The sequence below is a fragment of the Sciurus carolinensis genome, chromosome 8 (assembly GCF_902686445.1).
Source record: "Sciurus carolinensis chromosome 8, mSciCar1.2, whole genome shotgun sequence".
Lineage (NCBI taxonomy): Eukaryota > Metazoa > Chordata > Mammalia > Rodentia > Sciuridae > Sciurus > Sciurus carolinensis.
This window is the reverse complement of record NC_062220.1, coordinates 82645229-82665416: the sequence shown is the minus strand read 5'-3', so window position 1 is coordinate 82665416 and position 20188 is coordinate 82645229. Positions and strand designations below refer to the sequence as shown.

Genomic DNA, 20188 nt, shown 5'->3' with positions numbered 1-20188 from the left:
ATGTGTGGTAATTTTTCTAATTGTTTCTGATCTTTTGCATGCATAATAGGCGAACTCTCTCTAAAAACACATTGGGGTGTGGTTTATGGCATGCTTTTTGTTTAATACATTCTACATAGCTGTCATTTAATTACAATGAACTTTTTTGTCATTTTTATAGAGTAACTTGATTTATCCTTTGATTTTTTCTATAATCTGTTGCTCTGTGAAATTATGATAAAGTTTAATTTAAATATGATCAATTGATTTGGTATTAATCTTTTTTAAATAATTGCTTAAGATACTTAATGTTAATTAATCTTTGTCATTTCTTTGTTTAGGAAATACAGAATTAACAGGTCAAGAAGAACTGATGGAGATATCTGAAGTTGACGAGGGATTTTATTCCAGGGCTGCGTCTAGTACCAGCCAGTCGGGTTTATCAAACAGTAGTCACAATTGTAGTAACAAGACAAGTGTAGGAAAGAACCAGAGACGGTCAGGAGGAAGCAAAACTGGAGGAAAAGAAAAAGAAACTCCAGGGGAATCTTGCAAAGATCACTTTGCTCGAAAACAAACTCAGAGAGCCCAAAGTGAGAATCTTGAGCTTCTCTCTTTGAAGAGACTAACTTTAACCACCAGCCAGTCCCTGCCTAAGCCTAGTAGCCATGGTTTGGCTAAGACTGCTGCGACTGTTTTTAGTAAATCCTTTGAACAAGTCAGTGGGGTCACAGTTCCGCATAACCCACCCTCTGTCGTGGGTCTCGGAACTGGGACAGATGCCAACAGGTTTTCTGCTTGTAGTCTCCAAGAGGAAAGGCTTGTTTATGTTTCAGAAAGGACTGACCTTCCGCTGAAGTATCAAGTAGGTCCACAGAGACCTCCAAGTATTAGCATTACTCTGTCCACAGATTAATCTGTAACGCTTTTCTCCTATAACCAGTGAACCTAAAAATATGACTTTGCTTCTTTATGAAAATGCCCAGATCTGTTCCTGATGGGAGCCCTATGTCTTAAATTCTGAAGGCTCCCTTGACTTTTTGAAGGAAATAATGTCTAGATTGCAGTAAGGTGAAATATGATTTTGTTATTTCTTGATGTTTGATCCCTGGTGCCCCCTGACTCCCTGCCCATTCCTGCCTTGGTTTGAATCTTTTTTTTTTTTTTTTTTTTTATCTTATTACTGTTGCCCTGAGATTGTCAGCGTGACATAAATTTTGGCAGATTGTATGATTAAGTTGGTTACATCTCATGTGAGGTTGTGAGTTAGTTTTTAACACCTCCTATTTTCATAGCTGTGTTTGCCCTTCAGAGTCAAATGGCATCTCATGTAAGGGAGCTGTGTCATAAAGAATGGGGCAGAGAAGTAAGTCCAGGATTTGCACAGCTGGGCTTTCAGCAAGCCACGCTGATGAGCAGGCATGTGAGAAAACAAAAGGGATGAGTATGAAAAGTGCCTGATAAAAATATTTGTCCCCAGATCATCTTTAAGATTAGAATAGTTTGTTCAAAGCACTGGAAAATGCCTAACAACTCAGTACCTTGGGTTGATTATGTGATTCCAGAGATGGATAGGAACATTTCTGTTGGTATGTTTGGAACATTTTTTATGTCAAAAATCAGATTGCTGGTAGAAAATGTTGTTTGAAGTGTTTGATCTGAACTTAGCAGGTGAAAATCTCTGTCAATTTGAAAGTGTAATAGGCCATAAAGCTGATTGACCCTGCTGCTGGACTTTGGACATCCTAGTTAGTGTGGATTCCTTTAACTTAGAGCACACGTCACTGAAGACTTCCTGGAAATCACTATAAATCTTGCAACACAGCTCTCAAGAAACCAGTATCAACTCTGTGATATTGAATTTTTTAATCTGCAAATGAAGGAAATTAGATATATTTTTCATCTGTAAAATGTCATGAAAAAAATAAAGATAGTGAAATATGAACAAAGGACATTTATATGTAAACTAATTTAGGTTTGCTTATGGTTGTATTCTTAAATTTAAAATATGAAGAGTGAAATGTGTTTCTTGTTTGTAAACAGGCCTATTTTCAATGTTCTTGTTATGATATAGAAAGAAGAGTCAACTCAGTTGCCTCCAATCAAAAAACAGAAATAAGAAAGGCAACAAGGTAGAAACTGAACAAACTTTTATGTGGCAATCAGGAACTAGATGACCTCTAGATGGACATGAATGTTTGATGTTTTCTAATGGTGGTCAGTTTAGCTCTGGTTGAGGTTCCCTGTAAAGCAAGTATACCTAGGAACTAATTCAGAGAAAGAGGAAGCAGGACTGAGAAGGAGAGGAGGTGACTGGGGAGGAGGGCCTGGGAAACTGTCCACCTCTTGAGCTGCTTTACTTGTAGTACACAGTGGTGTCCTTCCTCAAGGTCCCTAGCTCTGATCACAAAGAGGACATGCTAGTACTTTCCTCTTTTTCCTGCTTCTGCACAGCTCAAACACATGAAAAACTTGTGTGTTGAAGTGTGCTAAAGCATTTACACTCTGAATACAGCTTGACCATGACTTCTTTGCCTACCAGTTTAAGCCTAATTCTTAAGAAGGCATGAATTAGTTTTCATCCATTAGCCCTGAGTATAATGCAGTTTTTAACGTAACTGTATTTGATATTTTTACTTCCAGCAATAAAATGGAATTATATCGACTGTCATGAAGTATAGTCAAATGCTGTAGGACAACCAGACAGTGAAAGTTGACATTGTATTAATTTAATAGTAATTCTGTGTACAATTTAAAACGTTTGTAAGATGTCACTGTGAATTTCCTGTTGTATTTTTGTAACTCCTTAAAAAAATTCCCCTATGTATAGTTACTAACAGTATTAAAAATATTAAGAACTAATTTAAAAGATGGACCTTTCAAACAATTTGAGGTGCTTAGAAAACAGAGTATGTTTGCAGAAACATTATCTGACACAAATGAGAGATCAAATCTTAAAAGTTGTAGCACCATAATGAAACTTCATTTTGATTTTATTCTTGGTCTTTGCTACACAAGTAGTTCAAAGACCAGTAAGTAGGATTGGTATCAATCTTGTTAAAAATGCAGAATTTTAGGTCCAGACTTAGTGGATAAAATTGTCATTTAACAGGATCCCCAAGTGATTCTTATGCACATTAGTATTTGAGAAGAGAGCATCAGAGTTTTGACAAAATTAATTGTCTAGTACATTGGATTTTTAGTGGCATCACAACCCTAGATCAAACACATTAGATAGTAGATCATTATAATTGTCATTGTTTTTGACAACTAATTTTTTAATAACATCGATGCATGACTTCTTAAGTCTTTTAACTCTAAATTCCTAATAATCCTCATTTATTTTGTGATATAAATGTAACATTTAATATTTTTTGTTACCCATAAATGAAATCATAGCTATAGATGCCACCAAGTTCAAGTACAAAAGGATTCAATGCACAACAAATTTGCATGTGTACATTCTTTTTAAAAATTTTTCAGAAGGCTTACTCATTGAATGGGTGATTCTGAATTTTTGCTCCAAATGATTTGTATCAACTGATTTTTCTGTAGTGTGGAGTCATGTTAATAAATTTTTTGTAGTACCTTTGATACTATTTCAAATAAGGATATACACTGAGTTTTTCTAATAATTATGAAAATTGGATAATATTAACTGTGGCAGCAATTGTTATTATGCCTACTATTTTTCTACTCACCTTTCAAATTTGAAAGGTGGTAGCTTTGATAGGTTACTTTCCTATAAAGATGCTAATGGTCACAGACCTCTTATGTATCCTGAATAATAACCAAGAGGATTCCACAAAGAACTGGGGTCTCACAATCATAATTTAGATTTTGCATAATCTAAGCAAAACATGCAGCTCCACTGCACATTTTAAAACTCCAGAGATTCTTGAATTCACCCAGTCTGTCACTCTTGAAACCCAGCTGGTGTTCTGGTTACACTGGATCCAGCACTATCCTCTTGGAATCCAAGCAGGAGAGAAAAAAAAAGTAGACATTTCAAGGGAGTATCCCAAAGTACCCAGGGCAAGTGTCTTCTTTTTTCTTCTTGAAGCCACAGGAAAGCACCCTGGAGTCCTTTGTATGCCACTGTAGAACTCTGTAGACTTGAAGAGTGAAAATTCTTAGTCCTTCAACGATGACTAAAGTTTGTTTTGAAAAAGCAATATTGCATTGCTCTTTTCAATTGTGAAGCAGCTGCTCAGCAAACGTTGCTCATTTTTTTAAAAAAGTTGACTTAAAGGGAAATAAGTTTTGAAAACCAAATAGAGCAAAATGATCCCAGTTTTAAGGGATTTTGCCTATTTTGGAAAAATAAAATGAAAATGTTTAAACTGTTAAATTATGGAGGGATAAAAGGTACTCACACATAATTTTAAATATTTAAAATAAGGTAGTTTAATGTTAAGTCTCTAGACACAATAAACTATATTCAAGGAAAGCACATCAAGGAAATACATATGTTGAATAATGTAATTAGAGGATATATTTTTAAAATCCCATTTAGAAAGACAAATGATTTGATGGGTACTTAAATTTAGCATTGTAGATAGAAATTAACGTATAATAATGTTTTCCCAATCTTTGAATAAAAACTTAAAATACTCTAATCCTTTAATTAGCATGAATTTATACTTTAAGATTTGTTCCTAGTGGAATTATACTTAATACTTACTTTGATTCATTCAGACATATTTACTATTGTTAACTTCATCAGAGAGCATAAATATGTTGTCTTCTGTACTTTATAACTTGTGCATGTCTGAAGAGACTGGCAGTGAACACTTGAAGATGTTTTTGTGTTTTGATTGTAGAGTTCTAGAGTACCTGTGTCTGAATATGAAGCTTTGACTAAAAAACACAGATCCTATTTCACAGACTGTTGCTTTCTGTCATCAGGAATATATTTTTCATCTTTACTTCAAATCGTGTAGTGATACTAATCTCTTCCTAGCAAGCATAACTGTTTCTAATTGTATTCCTGGAGTTTACATTCCTAAAGAACAAACATGGCTTTGGATATTTTTATGTGCTCTCTACCTTTTTAAGGCTGTGGAAATAAACTGGAGTTTAGTTTTTTGAAGTTTTGTATGTTTGTGTAAATGTTCTCCATATGCAGTACTTTATACAGCAAGTGTTGCCTCTTGTTTTATTGAAATAAAAATTGAAAAAATTATTTTTCCAGATCATTTTATTCTTTAGAAAAACATAAAAATTTGCAAACATCATGATGTGGAAAAAGAAAAAGAGGAAGACTTAGAAGAGTTGAACCATTGAGAGTCGTGGAAGTAGGCCAGAGATCAAGGACATCTCTCGTTCTTGGCTTTGTGTTTGACATGGCCTAGGAATGAGAAGCGCAGGAAGCCCATTAGTATCTATCCAAAGAAGAGGTGCTCCATGGCTCACATGGCAATGGCTGATTATTTGTTATACCAGAAGCACAAGCAAGTTTAGCTTATACTTCTTTATAACTTGAATATGAGTTTACCTTTTGAATATAGAGATTATATGTCCCTAATACCTAGCATAGGTATCTATGCTAGGTACTTTAGACACTTGATGATTGAATTGGGTTGATGCTAGCTTTGGAAAAGAATCAAGGATAAGTTTTCTAATGTATTATTTTATGGTAAAATTTTAGAATTTTATTCTTTGGCTCCAGGAAATCTCAAAGGCATTACATGAAGTGTGTACTTGACAACAAGACCCTCTTAGAAACTTGGGAAAAATTCTGGTGTGTAATTAATTATATATTTGAACAATTCCATTTCATATAAGGAACTAAGTACTTTAGGAAAGATTTCCTGAGCCACTTTTAGGAGAGGACTTGTAGAGAACCAGATCCAGAATCAGATTTCGTAGACAGTGTGGTAGCCTATGAAATATGTCATAAATAGTTGACAAACCTAAGAGAATAATACAATATAATATAATTACAAAAAAGGTTTCAATTTTAGTTATTTGATGATTTCCCTTGCATCGTTATTGTGGTAGTAGTGATAGCTAATATTTGTAACTAAAATTATTATCTCATTTATTACTCAAAACAATCTTATGAGTGGAAACCCCATTTAACAAAAGAGGAAACTGAAGCTCTCAAAAGGGTAGGCGAGGGCCTGGGATTGTAGCTTAGTGGTGGAGTGCTTACCTAGCATGTGTAAGGCACTGCATTTCATCCTAAGCACTACATAAAAATAAATAAAATAAAGGTATTGTGTTCATCTACAACTAAAAAGATGTACACATTGTTTTTGAAAAAAGGGTAGGTGACTTGCCCAAGGACATCTAGTTGCCCAATGGTAAAGCCAGACTTTGAACATAGGTCTTATAACTCACTTTTCTTTTATATCACTTGGTAAAAGAAGATACTAAGTGCTACCTAGTGGACATATAAGTTAAATTCATTCATCCAGTCTTTTTCATAGGGTTAAGTTTTAAAATAAAATCAAAGTTTATAAAATGAAATCATGATATGTTTTATAAAACTTGAGATAATTATTCCCATAGTAAACTGAATTCTGGTTATCTGATATTAAAGATATAGTAAATGCAAATTAAAATATGCTTTTTTAATCTGTCAGATTGATAAAGATGAAAAAGGTTGATACTAATATTGGTATAAGTATGGAAGAAATTTACTTTGAGACCATTAGGGCTGCAAATTGGTACACATTGAATTACTGGGCAGTTCAGCAGGATCTATCAAACTTTAAAGTGCATCATATAACCTCTGACCTAGCAATCCTACTCTCCCATGTTTATGACATTTTCTATATTTTACATAAAATTTAGCTCAAATGTATAAATACAAGCATGCAAGGTATTCATGTAGCATTGCTTGTAATAGCAAAGAAAAAAGAAAAAAAAAACCCACAGCAATCTAAGCATCCATTAATAGAGGAATAGATAAATTATGATACATATAAATAGTGGAATATGATGTAGTCATTTAAAAATGCAAATCTATGTGATGATTTAGACAGTATATAATATACTCTGAAAAAGCATGCCATAAAAATGTATTATAAAATGTTTCATATATTTTAAATATATATGTATGTAGTATGACCCACTTGCATTGTAAGTGGAATAGTTAAGGTGGGTTGGTATATATGTGTAATACACACGTTTGCCACTATTAGGGGAGGAGAGCATTATTGCTCAAAGTGTAGTATACATGCAGTTTACATTAGTGAAAAACTGGTGTTTTTTAATATATAGATTCTTAGGCCTTCTCATTCTATGAATGAGAATCACTGTGCATGAAGCCTGTAAACCTATATTTCTAACAAGTTCCTCAGTTTGATACTTATGTACTCAGAGTTTGGTCTGGTAATTGACAGGAATTATATGGTTATCTGATAGTAGATTGTAGGTAGAAAGGACTTCTCAAGAGGGTTTTGTCTATTAAATGGGGCTGCCCTAATATAAAGCACTGATTAACATCAACATAGACCAATTAGTGAAAGATGAAATGACCTGGCATAGAATTCTATACCAGAGTACATATGAATTAATATGAGCAATTCATTAAAAAAAAAATTGTTATTGTTTAACTTCCCAAAATATCATCAGATGAACTGTTAGTAAGGCAAAACTAAAGAATAAAACTCTGCTGCAAAAATACAATGTGCCACCTTGATATGCTTAGTTGTGTTTCAGATCTGGAAAGTGAGATATTTGTAGGACTGCGGAATCTGTGCACAGATGGTTTAAGGCATGTCTGTCAAGGAAGGGAACTGATTGGACTTTGCAAAGTTAATAGTTTAGGAATGGTGGTCCCAGCAAGCAAGGTTCTTCAAGAGTTAAATATATCAACCTGTTTGTGAAGCAGATTATTGTTTCCAACCTGTCTGAATTCCCTTATGCAAACAAAAAATTAGAGCCCATTCTTGTTTTTGTTCATTTACAATCTTCTCTTTCCTGGGCACAGATTTCCTGAAATAAGCAACCAAGTTGCATGGATGTAGGAGGGCTGCCGTCTGAGCCAGGTTGACACTGATGGGTTCAGTTCTCTTTTTCATCTCTCCCCATTCAAAAAGAGTAGGTGAGGATGACTGATATGTACATTCTGATTTGGCTATTACACTATATATATACTATATAGTGTGATGTATTTATACATCATGTTTATATATTATACATATGTTTATATATGTATAACAAGTTTATAAATATTTTATATATGTAGATTTATTCCTTGCTGCATATATGTATACATATATATATATATATATAAGCATATATATGTAGAATTTTTGTGCTAAGTAAAACACAAAATTTTAAAAAAAGATAGTAGGTCAAAAGTATAGCTATCAATATGTCTGTAGTGACTTCACAGAGTTGTACTAAATATCTTTTAGATTTCTTCTGAAGCTTCTTGGCTCCTACAGCACTGGGTCACACTTCTTAAGTGCTCTAATACAATCTTCATCACATCATACTGTGATTATCTTCTACCATGTTCAACTCCCTCACTGGGTTATAGTTCTGTGGGAGTTTAAAGTGATACCTAGTGCATTATAGTGAATAAAGACTCATTTTACTAAACAAACTGAAATCTAATCCAGGAAAGTGGTGGTAATGTATGGGACACTGTTGCTTCTCTTATTTTCAAGAGAAGTCTGTGAAACTCCTCTGACTCTCCAATGTGCATTTTCCTGGAGATGAAGGTTGTAAAATTTGACTACTTTGATTCTTTTAAGTGTTCCTGCATAAAATTTTTTGAGAAGCAAATTATAATACATCATATTTCTTTTTACTTAGAGTAATGAATGAAGATTTTTCTGAACTCATCTTTGACATTTACTTTTTCTTACTTTCTGCCATATTATTCCCTCCTTTGTACCTTGTGGTGCATATGAATTATGTCTAGACTCATCAAACAACAAAGTAGGCAAGACCTAACTTCAACACTAAAAATTCTCACTTTTTGTCTCATTTGCTTCCTTTTGTAGAAACTACAAGTTTATTCAGTTGTTGTATCCTAGGTGCACAACTACCTGATGAAGGCCTACGGTTCACTTGCCTTAGAACTTCTAAGCTCTTCATTCAGCCAACAGGTTTCTACTTCAGTCTTGCCCATAGTACTGACTAATTTTCTACTAACATTTTCTTCTCTCATTTCTCTTGAAATGAAACCTCCTCTGGAACAACATGGCACCATCTTCTCCTCTAATTCCACTCTCATTCAAAATCTTGTTTCCGTATTTAATCTTTAAGTCTTTTAATTCATTTACACTAACCAAGTTGAATTTGATGAAGTAGGGATATGTTTGAAAGGAGGAAACAAATAAGCAAGATATATTCATTGGGAGTAGTAAACTTTCCAGTTCACCAAAGAGGAAAAAATTGAGCCTACTTAAACACGCAACAGTGTTACACAGTACACTCTTACTAGCTAGAAGTAGACTGTGGTATTAACCCCATCAAGTGGTTCTTGAGGACAGCAAAGAAAATAATTATTTCCAGTGGGAATAAACTGACCAGTATTTCTTGCTGCTTTTCATGGAAGGGGAGGTATTACAAGAATATACCATTTATACCCACCCAGGTGGCTGAGGACATGGAATTATTAGGATTGGAGGATGAGTGACAAAATTTGGGTGCTAAAAATATGGTTGGAGCCAGGTGTGGTGGCATATGCCTATAATCCCAGAGACTTGGAAGGCTGAGAAAGGAGGATCACAAGTTCAAGGCCAGACTGGGCAACTTAGTGAGACCCCCACTCAAAAATAAAAAAATAAAAAGAGCCAGGGATGTAGCTCAGTGTAGAGCACCCTTGGGTTCAATCCCTAGTACCATTAAAAATAAAAAAGAGAAAAAAAAAAAAGTATGGATAGATTTCTTAAAATGTATTCCAATCATAACAATAATTGTTTCCCACATAAATACTAAGCAAAGTTTCCATTATAAAGGAGGTACTAAATAGTCAGATGGCTAGGGTGACTCTGAGAATGTCAATAGGACTCTTTGGTATTCCATCCTTGTTCAACCAGCTTATGATCAAGTGTCTATACTGCAAGGATCTTGGTTATGCATGGGTTTCAACAAGATGGGCTCCTTTGATCAAGGCTGCCCCGATTACCACCACTGCCAGGAGCCCCATTTTCCAGCAGTACTGACCAATCCTAAGATGGGCCCTAGGGTGACTGGACAGCTGCTTAATGACAGATTGACTTGATTAAATCTCCTCTCTCATGAAGAGGTAGCTGTTTGTCCTCTTGATCCTTACTGTAAATCCCTGGGTGACAGGCGTCTGAGGGGAATACTAAGAGCCCTATCACCATTGTGAGTTCCTCAAACTATTGCTTCAAGAAACTTCAAGCAGAAGAAGTCAAGTAGAGGTAGAAATCCACTTCCAGAAATCTTATTTCTAGGTCATTAACATCAAATTTTCCATTGGCAATTAGATAATCTGAACAATTTTTTTAAACATGAAAATCTAAAGAGACAAGTCCAGCTTTGGCACAACTTATTTCCTGGAGAAGCAGCACTTAAGGGGATAAGCAATGCCTTTTAGGAGAACAAAACTAGATGTCAGTGCCTGCCAGGTCATGGGAGAGAACTTGGAAAACCCCTATGCTTTGACCTTAAGACACACCACCATGGGAGTAAAAGTGAACTAAAAGTACAACTCTCTCAGACATGTGTGCAAGGAATTCAGCATAGCCTCAGATCATCCCAATTCCTAAAACTGTGTTAAAGTAATCCTCTAAGTACCTGTTAATAAACAAATATTCCATGGAGGGGAAAAGGCCCCATCATCTTAAGCCTCAAGTTCTACAATTTATCAAATATACAGTTTAGCAGAGAATAAAATACAGCCAGATGCTTCCACAGCAGAGCGACAGTCAGTAAGGACAGCTAGCAACATTTGGTAAAATTGCTTAGAATCCATTTGAAATCATGGAAGAACTTTCAGCCAAACAGGATTCTAAATGCCAAAATCTTGGACAATATGCCAAAAAGAAAAAGAAAAAAAAGTTAACATGGTAGACTGAGACACTATCCTTAGTTCTGCTTACAAGGTTGGTATTAAGGCTTGGATGTGAGGTGTCTCCCAAAAACTTATGTGTGAGGCAATGCAAGGTTTGGAGGAGAAATGATTGTTTATGGTCTTAATCTAATTAGTGAACTAATCCCTGGTGGGATTAACTGAGTGGTAACTGGAGACAGGTGATGTGTGGCTGGAGGTAGTGGTTCACTGGGGGCGTGGCTTTGGAGTATATATTTGTATTTGGCAAGTAAAGACCTTTCTGCCAAAAGCTCCCCACGTGAGCTGTTTCCCTCTGCCACACTCTTCTGCCATGATGTTCTGCCTCACCTTGAGCCTCAAGGAATGGAGCCAACCTTCTGTGGACTAAGACCTCTGAAACCATGAGCCTCCAAATAAACTCTTCCTCCTCTATAATTGTGCTGATTGGGTCATTCCGTCGCAGTGGCAAAAAAGCTGACTAAAACAGTTGGGCTTTGGTTTGTGTTTGGGAATTTGGATTACAGGAAAGTTTCCACCATCCCCCAAGTATTAAGGTGGTTTTTGCTGTATAAACTGTTCAGACAAACAACTTGGTCTGTACTGAATGCCTTCTTTCCTTCTGGGAGTCTGGAATCAAGATATGTGCTAGGCAGACAGTGCCTTTATGCCCGGATCCCAATAAACTCTTTGGGCAGTAAGTCTCTAATGAGCATCCTTAGAAGATAAAATGTTACCCATTCAATATTGGAGGAATTAGGCTCATGCTGCCTGACTGCACAGGGAAAGGATTATTGGAAGCTTGTGCCTAGTTTCCTCCAGATTTCACCCCATGCACCTTTGCTGGTTTTATTGTAATAAATCATAGCCACAAATACAATTGTGCACTGAGCCTGGGGTGGCAGTTGTAGTCTTAGGGACTCTCAATAAAGAACATAACCAGAGAAATGAGCAGACATCCTATGGTTACTTCTTCCTTTACAGAATTGACTAGATTTTGGCACAAAGTGGGGCACAAGAAATAGAGTTACTGCTAAGAATCAGAGAAGCAAATAGATTATGGCAACCAAGCACAGGACGGGAGAGATGAAAGTTAAGGGCCACTAAGCCAACTAGCACTGGGAGAGCAAGGATCCCAGTTAGGCCAGAGGCTCAGAGAAGTGACTCTGACACTCTGCTTGTTCCCTCCCTTAAGTATTTGCCGGATCCTTGGATTGCTCAGATCAGAAAGATTAAAACCAAAAACCAACCAAACAAAAATAGCAACAATAAAAAAGAAAGATAAGGAAAGGAAGAAAAAGAAAAACCTTATGAAAGTCAGAGCAAAGGTTTGGATATTTTCATCGCATCAAGGTAGTGATCAGACAAAAATTGTATCTGAGGATCCTTCAAGAGAGAGAGGCCCTTAGAAACATCCAAGAATCTCACTTATGAACTCTGGAGAGGGGCTAGAGTGTAGCTCAGTGGTAGAATGCTTGCTTAGCACACACAAGGCCTTGGTTTCAATTCCCAGCACCACAAAAAAACAAAAACAAAACTAACATATCCCAGAACTCTGGAGAGCTATACCCTAGAAACACAGGAGAATCAGAGTAAATTAAACCTTATTAAAATAGCAACCTGGTTCAAGTCACTTGAATTATTGATTGAACTAATGTGATCTACCTGCTATCACTCTGTTTTCCACTAGGAAATAGGGTGATCCCTCTCCGTAGGAAGATATCATTCAAAGACTCTACAATGTATCATATATAATTTCTAGCATTAAAAAAAAAATGTTCCCAAGAATGCTAAAAATCTTAAGAAAAAAGATAAACTTACAAACAAACAAAACCCCCTAGATCCATGGATGACACTGTTATTAAAGCTATCAGATATGGACTTAAAAGTGATTAGTGAGTCAAGATGGAGAATTTCTTAAGAACCTGAATCTACTTTTTAAAAATCAACTAGATATTCTAGAATTAAAAAATGCATGACCTAAAATTAAGAACTCAATAAATATTTAAGTAGTTTGGAGAAAGAATTAAATAATTAAAATTAAGAGAGATTGTTAGACTGGATTTAAAAAAAATCAAACTATAGGGTGGACTGCAGGAGTTGTGCTTCAGATTCAAAGACACAGACACAAGTAGATTGAAATAGATTGAAAATAAAAAATAAATCCAAAAAGAAGGCCTGGGTGTATAGCTCAGTAGTGGAGTGAATGCCTAGCACAGGTGAAGACCTGGGTTCAAATTCTAGCACCATATCATACACACACACACACACACACACACACACACAATGCAAATGGCAACCCAAAGGGAGTCAGTGTGGCTATATTAATATCAGATCATTATACTTTCAAATAAAAATTTTTACTAGCCTCAGGTTACATGAAGACAAAATGATACAATTGAAGGAATAAATAAACAATTCAACAATAATAGAGCTCAATACCCCACTTTCAATACTAGATATAACAACTAGGTAGACAATAAACAAAAATGTATTCCAGTAATTCAGGGTTGGGGTATTAGTTTCCTAGAGCTGTTGTAACAAATTAGCACAAAACAACAGAACTAATTTTCTCACATTTTTGGAGACTGTCTGAAATCATGGTGGCAGCAGGACCATGCAACCTCTGAAGACTCTAAGAATCCTTCCTTTCTTCTTTCTAACCTCTAGTGGCTCCTGCCGGTCCTGACTTGTGGCTGCATCACTCCTATTTCTGCTTCTGTTGTCAATGGCTTTCCTCCCTGGTGTCCTTACACGCTTTTATAAGAATACCAGTCAAGAATTTAGGGTCCCCTCTTATCCAGTATGACCCCAGCTTAACAACTACATCTGCAAAGACCCTACTTCAAAATAAAGGGACATTTTGGGGGGTTACTATTTAACCTGAAACAGTCTTTATGTGGGTGTCTTAAATAGGACTTTTTTGTTTGTTTGTTTACAATTGTTATGTTTTCCAATGGGTTGATCCTTTTATCATTATAAAATGTCACTCTTCATTTTAATACTTTTTTTGTTTTAAAGTCTTTTGTCTGCTAGAATATAGCCATTGCAACTTTCTTATGTTTGCTGTTTGCATGACATATTTTTACCAATTCTTCTTTTTTCAACCTTTTTTTTTTTTTTTTTTTTTTTTTTTTTGCGGTACTGGGGATCGAACTCAGGGCCTTGTGCTTGCGAGACAAGCACTCTACCAGCTGAGCTACCTCCCCAGCCCTTTTTTTTTTTTTTTTTTTGGTCTTTGAATCTAAAATGTGTTTTCTGTAGATATCCTATAGTTGGATCTTATTTTTTCGGTGATCTGACAATTTCTGCCCTGTGATTGGAGTTTTAAATAATTCACAGTGTTACTGAAATTGTTGGATTTACATTTGCCATTTTGCATTTTGTTTTCCACATGGTTCATGCATTTTTTTTTTGTTTCTTATCCTTTACTACTTATTTTGCATTAAGTGAATATTGTCTAACATAACATTTTCAAATAATTAAAAAAATTTTTGAGTGTTATAGATGGACACAATACCTTCAATTAATTAATTTATTTATTTTATGTGGTGCTGAGGATTGAATGCAGTGCCTCACACAAGTACTCTACCACTGAGCCACAACGGCAGCCCCTAAATAATTTAATGATTTTTTTATTATGCGCTTTTTGAATTTTTCTTAGTGGTCGCTCTGGATCTTACCATATGTACACTAGCTAGTCAGACTCAGCTTCAGATTTACATTAACTTAATTCCCCTGGGAACTAGAACTGTTACTACATTTCCTCTTTCCTCTTTTCTGTGTTGCTATAGTTACACATACTAAATTTTTATGTTTTACAAATCTAAGAAAGCATTGCTATAATTATTAGTTTTATAATTTTATGTCCATTAAAAATGAAAAAAGGAAGGAGATAAAGTTAGTAGTGTATTGTTAGTTTCTCATTTCTCATTTCGGTACTAAGAAATTGAAGAAGACATTAGAAGATGGAAAGACCTCCCATGCTCCTAGATAGGCAGAATTAATGTTGTCAAAATGGCCATACTACCAAAAGTGTTATAAAAATTTAATGCAATTCCTATTAAAATCCCAATGACATTCTTCATAGAACTAGAAAAAGCAATCATGAAATTCATTTGGAAAAATAAGAGACTGAGAATAGCCAAAGCAATCCTCAGTAAGAAAAGTGAAGCAGGAGGCATCACAATACCAGACCTTAAAATATACTACAGAGCTATAGTAATAAAAACAGCAAGGTATTGGCACCAAAACAAACACATAGACCAATGGTATGGAACAGAAGACACAGAGACAAACGCCCATAAATACAGGTACTTTTCATTTGTTCTTGTGAGTTTGAGTTACCATATAGTGCCATTTCCTTAATCCCATTCTTTACCAGGCCATCTCCACTGTGCTGTCATCGCCAAGCATACTATATTTCTGTTTGGTATAGGCGCAATAACACATACACATGTGCACACACACACAGGTAGTTTCATATACTTACTTCGTAATTAGTTAAAAGAAAAAAATGAAAGAACATGTGCTTATACTTCAGTCTATTTCTACCTTTACTGGTAATTTTTGTGTCACTATGGGGATTCAAACGTCCCTTCAGGTTTACTTTCTTTTAACTTGAAGAACTTCTTGTGAGTTTTCATTTTTGTGTGTGCGTGTGTGGTGCTGGGATTGAACCCAGAGCCTTGATGCATGCAAGGCAAGCACTCTACCAACTGAGTTATATCCCCAGCCCTTCATTTTGTCTTTTGTTTTAAGAGAAAGCATCTTACTATTTTGCCCAGGTTGACCTCGAACGCCTGGGTTCAAGCGATCCTCCTGCCTTAGCCTCTGAGAGTAGCTGGGCTATCGATGTGCTCCACTGCACCTGAATTCCTTCAGTATTTCTTGTAATGTATGTCTGCAATGCAATTAATTCTTGCAAGTTCTATTTATTTGGGAATATTTTTATGTCATCTTCATTTTTGAAAGTTAATTTTACTTGCTATAAAATCTTTGGTTGCATAATTAATATGTCATCCCATTGCCTCTGACTGTCATATTTTCTGCTAAGAAGTCACCTATCAATCTTATTGGGGATCCCTTTTATGTGATGAGATGTTTTTCTCTTGCTGTTTTTGGGATTTTCTTTTTGTCTATCAGCAATTTTACTATCACATGCCTAATTTTGTATCTCTTTGCATCTGTCTTCTTTGGAGTCATCAAACTTTTTGGATCTATAGATTAATGTTTTCTCAACATATTTGAGAAATTTGGTCAATTATTTCTTCATTTTCTCTCTCTCTCTCTCTCTCTCTCTCTCTCTCTCTCTCTGTTTCTCTCTCTCTCTCTCTTTCTCACATATGTTTACTGGGGCATTGGAAGGTGTTCCATATTTCTCTGAGACTTCATCTTTTTCATTCTTTTTTTCTCTGATCTCATAATCTCTGTCAATCCATCATTAAGTTTGCTGATTCTTTCTTATGCCATTTCAAATCTAGGTAAGCCCTTCTAATGAATCTTCACTTCATTTAGTCTACTTTTCAACTCCAGAATTTACATTTGGTTCATTTTTATAATTTATTGATATGGATACGTCCCCCTATTTGATGGGACATTGTCATAATAACTTGCTTTATTTTAATTTAATTTTATTTTTTTTTGGTAGCACTAGAGCTTGAACCCAGGGGTGCTCTATCACTGAGATATAGCTCTAGCTCTTTTAGCTTTTTTCTTTTAAAATTTTTTTTTTTTTTTTTTTTTGAGACTGGGATTTATTAAGTTGACGAAGCTGACCTTGGACTGGTGATCCTCCTGTCTCAGCCTCCTGAATTACTGGGAATACAGGCATATGCCATCACACCTGGCCTTCCATTATGACTTTATGCATCATCATTTCCTTGAGTCCTGTTACACACATATAATGGCTACTTTGAAGTTTTTGTTAAATCTGGCATCCAGTCCCTCTCACATATAATTTCTTTTATTCCCATGTATGACTCATACTTCCCTGTTTCTTTGCATATCTTATAATTCTTGTTAAATTTTGACAATATGTTATTGTGGCGATGGATATTGAGTTTCTTCCTCTCTGGAGGCTTTCTTGTTATTATTTGCTTGGATTTTTTAATACCATTTTAATAAATACTATTTTCTCCCATATGTGGAATTGATCATCCTTGGAGGCACCGCCTTGAGCTTACACATAGGAATTTTAGCAGGGTTTTCTCTATCCCCATCCCCCATCCCCCCCTCTGTTAATTGTCTGCCTCGTTTGGTAGAACAACCAGCTGTTAGGCTTCCTGAATCACTAGCCTATTCCTGTTGTTTTCCACAATGCCCTAGGGCATAAATTGCTCTGAAGTCTGACCCAATTTAATTCAGGCAGGGGTAGTTTCTGAGGTCAGTCTTTGAGGTTTGTTCTGACCCCAGGAGGGCATTTTAGTTGTCAGTTTGCTAGGTTCTCTTTGGTGAGCTGCCTGACCTGTGGTTTAGCTGTTGCCCTTCATTAAGAGGAGCCGTTGTTTTCTAAAGTATCTGTAAACTTGAACTTTCCCACACTCTGGTTCAAAAGAAGTCAGTTACTTTGGAGAAATTGTGAAGCTCTCTTTTCTTATGACCTACCTGTCCTCCTGGGAAACACCTCTGAAGCACCATTCTGGGCGTGGGGCATAACTTCCCCTCTTCTTGGCTGCCCTCTCCATGCACCAAGCTCTACTCTGAAAAGACCTAAGCCAGAGTGACTGGGGCCCCAGGGTTCTTGTCCTGCTGCTTCTGAGGCAGAGCTTCCATCCTTGGAGAGAGTGCTGGGTGGAGTTCCTGGCCTTTTGGCTGCACTCTTCAGGAACTCTTCCTCTTGCACTTGGAGTTGGAAGGTGTGAGAACTAGTGAGGGAAAGGGAGCCCCACCTTCTTGGCCATATCCACCTAGACCAGGTGAGCTGCGGGGTGTAAAGGAGGAAGAGGGACAGGACACAACTCCTACATACTCTTACCGTTCTGAGTTTTCCCGAATACATTCTTATTCATTTGCTGAATGCTTAGGACAATTTCCAAAGACTTTAACTTGTTTTTTTTTTTTTTTTTAATTTAAAAAGAACAGTGCTTGTATGCTGGGGAGTAGGTCCTCAGAGCTCCTCATGCTGCCATCCCAGAAGTGGAAACTAAATTTAAAAGATGAACCGCCATCAACATTGGCCTTGAAAATGTCCAGGGGGCCTTCTGTGAACCCAGTGAATGCACTGTCATGATAAAAATCATTAGCCAGGGTTGGGGCTGTAGCTGAGTGTCAGAGTGCTTGCCTAACACGTGTGAGGCACTGGGTTTTATTCTTAGTGCCGCATAAAATAAATGAATAAAGGCATTCTGTCCATCTACAACTACAAAAAATAATTTAAAAAAAGATCACTAGCCAATCTTCAAATATAATTGTTTTTTCTATCTCACCGATTATTCTTTTTGAGGAAAGGATCAAGATGTTACTTTGCAAAGCTGAGGCTGCATAACCAGAAACATTTAGTTACAGTACACTTCACCAATATAGTACTGGAAGTAGAAACATTTCAAGGAAGTTTGACTTTAGTTTAGATATGAGAACAATAAATGATGTTATCTCCGACAATTATAGTGGTGAATTATCTTGCCGCCAAAGACATTGCTAACGTTTACTTTTAAAACATGAGACTAAGCTGGGTGTGGTGGTGCACACCTATAATCCCAGTCACTGGGGAGGCTGAGGGAGGAGGATGGCAAATTCAAGGCCAGCCTCAGCAACTTAGCAAGGTGCTGTCTCAAAAGAAGAAAAACAAAATTAATTAATTAGTTAATTAAATTAAATAAACACAAGACTGATTATCAAATGGTGCCCGGTATAAAAACCAAACAATAATTACTACCAGGACAATTGCTTGTGATTAACAAGCAAACAAGTTAAAACAAAACAAAACAAAATAAAACAAACAAAACAAAACAAAACAACCTGCACAATACCTCTCATTTATAAGGTCCTGTTTTCCTAACTATTCTAGGGCCTCTGAGCAGTCGCCATATTTGGCAATCATTAATATCCGGTTTCAGCAATTGTTTTCTAATGCTGTCATACCAAAGCAAAAGGTCGTGATAGCCATCCTCCCTGCTCCTGAACTCAAATCCCTTGCAAAAAGAACATTTTACATAGGTATTACTTTAGCCTTGTCTTGAAATGTTATCAGGTATATACTTCATTTAGATTAAAACCCAAGTACTCAAAATGTGGAAGTCCAAAAAGATAAGACATAATCAAGCAGCTACTTTAATATAATAAAACATAAACATTAACATGCAATAATGAGTGCAACATAATTTTTGTGAACTTCTGCCCATCTTTTTTTTTTTAATTAAAAAGAATATTCTCAAAATACTTTCTTAAAGTAATTAAAGAAGAACTAAATTTAGTTGGCTAGAAAAAAGGAGGGGAAATGTAATGATATAGTTTATTGCCAAAAGTAATTGGATTGTTAAGAATAAATCTGCTTAGGGGTTAAAATGTGAGAATTTACCTATTTCAGTAACATTTTACATATTATATTTTAGCCTTCCTAACGTAATTATACTAGTTTCTTTGGTAAATTATTTTTATTGTAGCTGCCTACTCTCATTTTTCACATTAAAAGAAAGCTGACTTTTTCAAGTTATAAGAGATAATTAATAATAAATTTTAAATAGACATTTCTTGGCCTTTCTTGCAGATGCTTATTAATAACCTTATATTTTTGTCATTGGATTGTACTTCATTTGTGTATATTTTCTAATCTGGTTTTTCCCTTTAAATACTCATGTCCATATATAATTCATTCAATCTATACAGATGTAGTAAAGACTTGCTCTGCAGGAAGCCCTCTGCTGGGTACTGAGAATGCAAAGGAAAACCCTCTGCTGGATACTGGGAAGGACTTGATTTTACAGGGTGACCTGACAGAACTCCAGAAGCATCATGGGGGTGCTATGGGTTTGACTAATTTTGACTGAAAGAGAGATGTAGTGAGAAATCACAAAAAAGAGGTACTCTTAAAATATAAGAACAGGAGTTTTCCAGGGCACTAGGACAATCATGGGGAAAGGAAAATTAAGCTGAGGAAAGCCCTAGAAGAATGAAAACCTTGATATGTTCAGAACATTACAAACATGCAGTTAGGGAGGCCTCAAGACAACTTCTAGTTTCAGTAGTTCACTAGGAAATCCCCAGAGCTCACTGGAAGGTGTTACA

At 35.9% G+C, this 20188-nt stretch overlaps 1 protein-coding gene across 4 annotated transcripts in view; it reads left to right on the top strand.

Annotated features, from left to right (window-relative positions):
* Window positions 1-20188, top strand: part of Hycc1 (hyccin PI4KA lipid kinase complex subunit 1) — a 105151-nt gene that overhangs the window by 73613 nt on the left and 11350 nt on the right. For 2 of the 4 annotated variants that reach the window (XM_047562371.1, XM_047562370.1), the window contains one exon: window positions 321-5158. The exons of 1 other annotated variant lie outside the window; for it this stretch is intronic. In XM_047562371.1, coding sequence (XP_047418327.1) covers window positions 321-895 — 575 coding nt within the window. In that variant the 3' untranslated portion in view covers window positions 896-5158. Of the gene's footprint in view, window positions 1-320; window positions 5159-20188 lie in introns of those variants that run through there. One more of the 4 variants, XM_047562372.1, reaches the window with a different exon arrangement.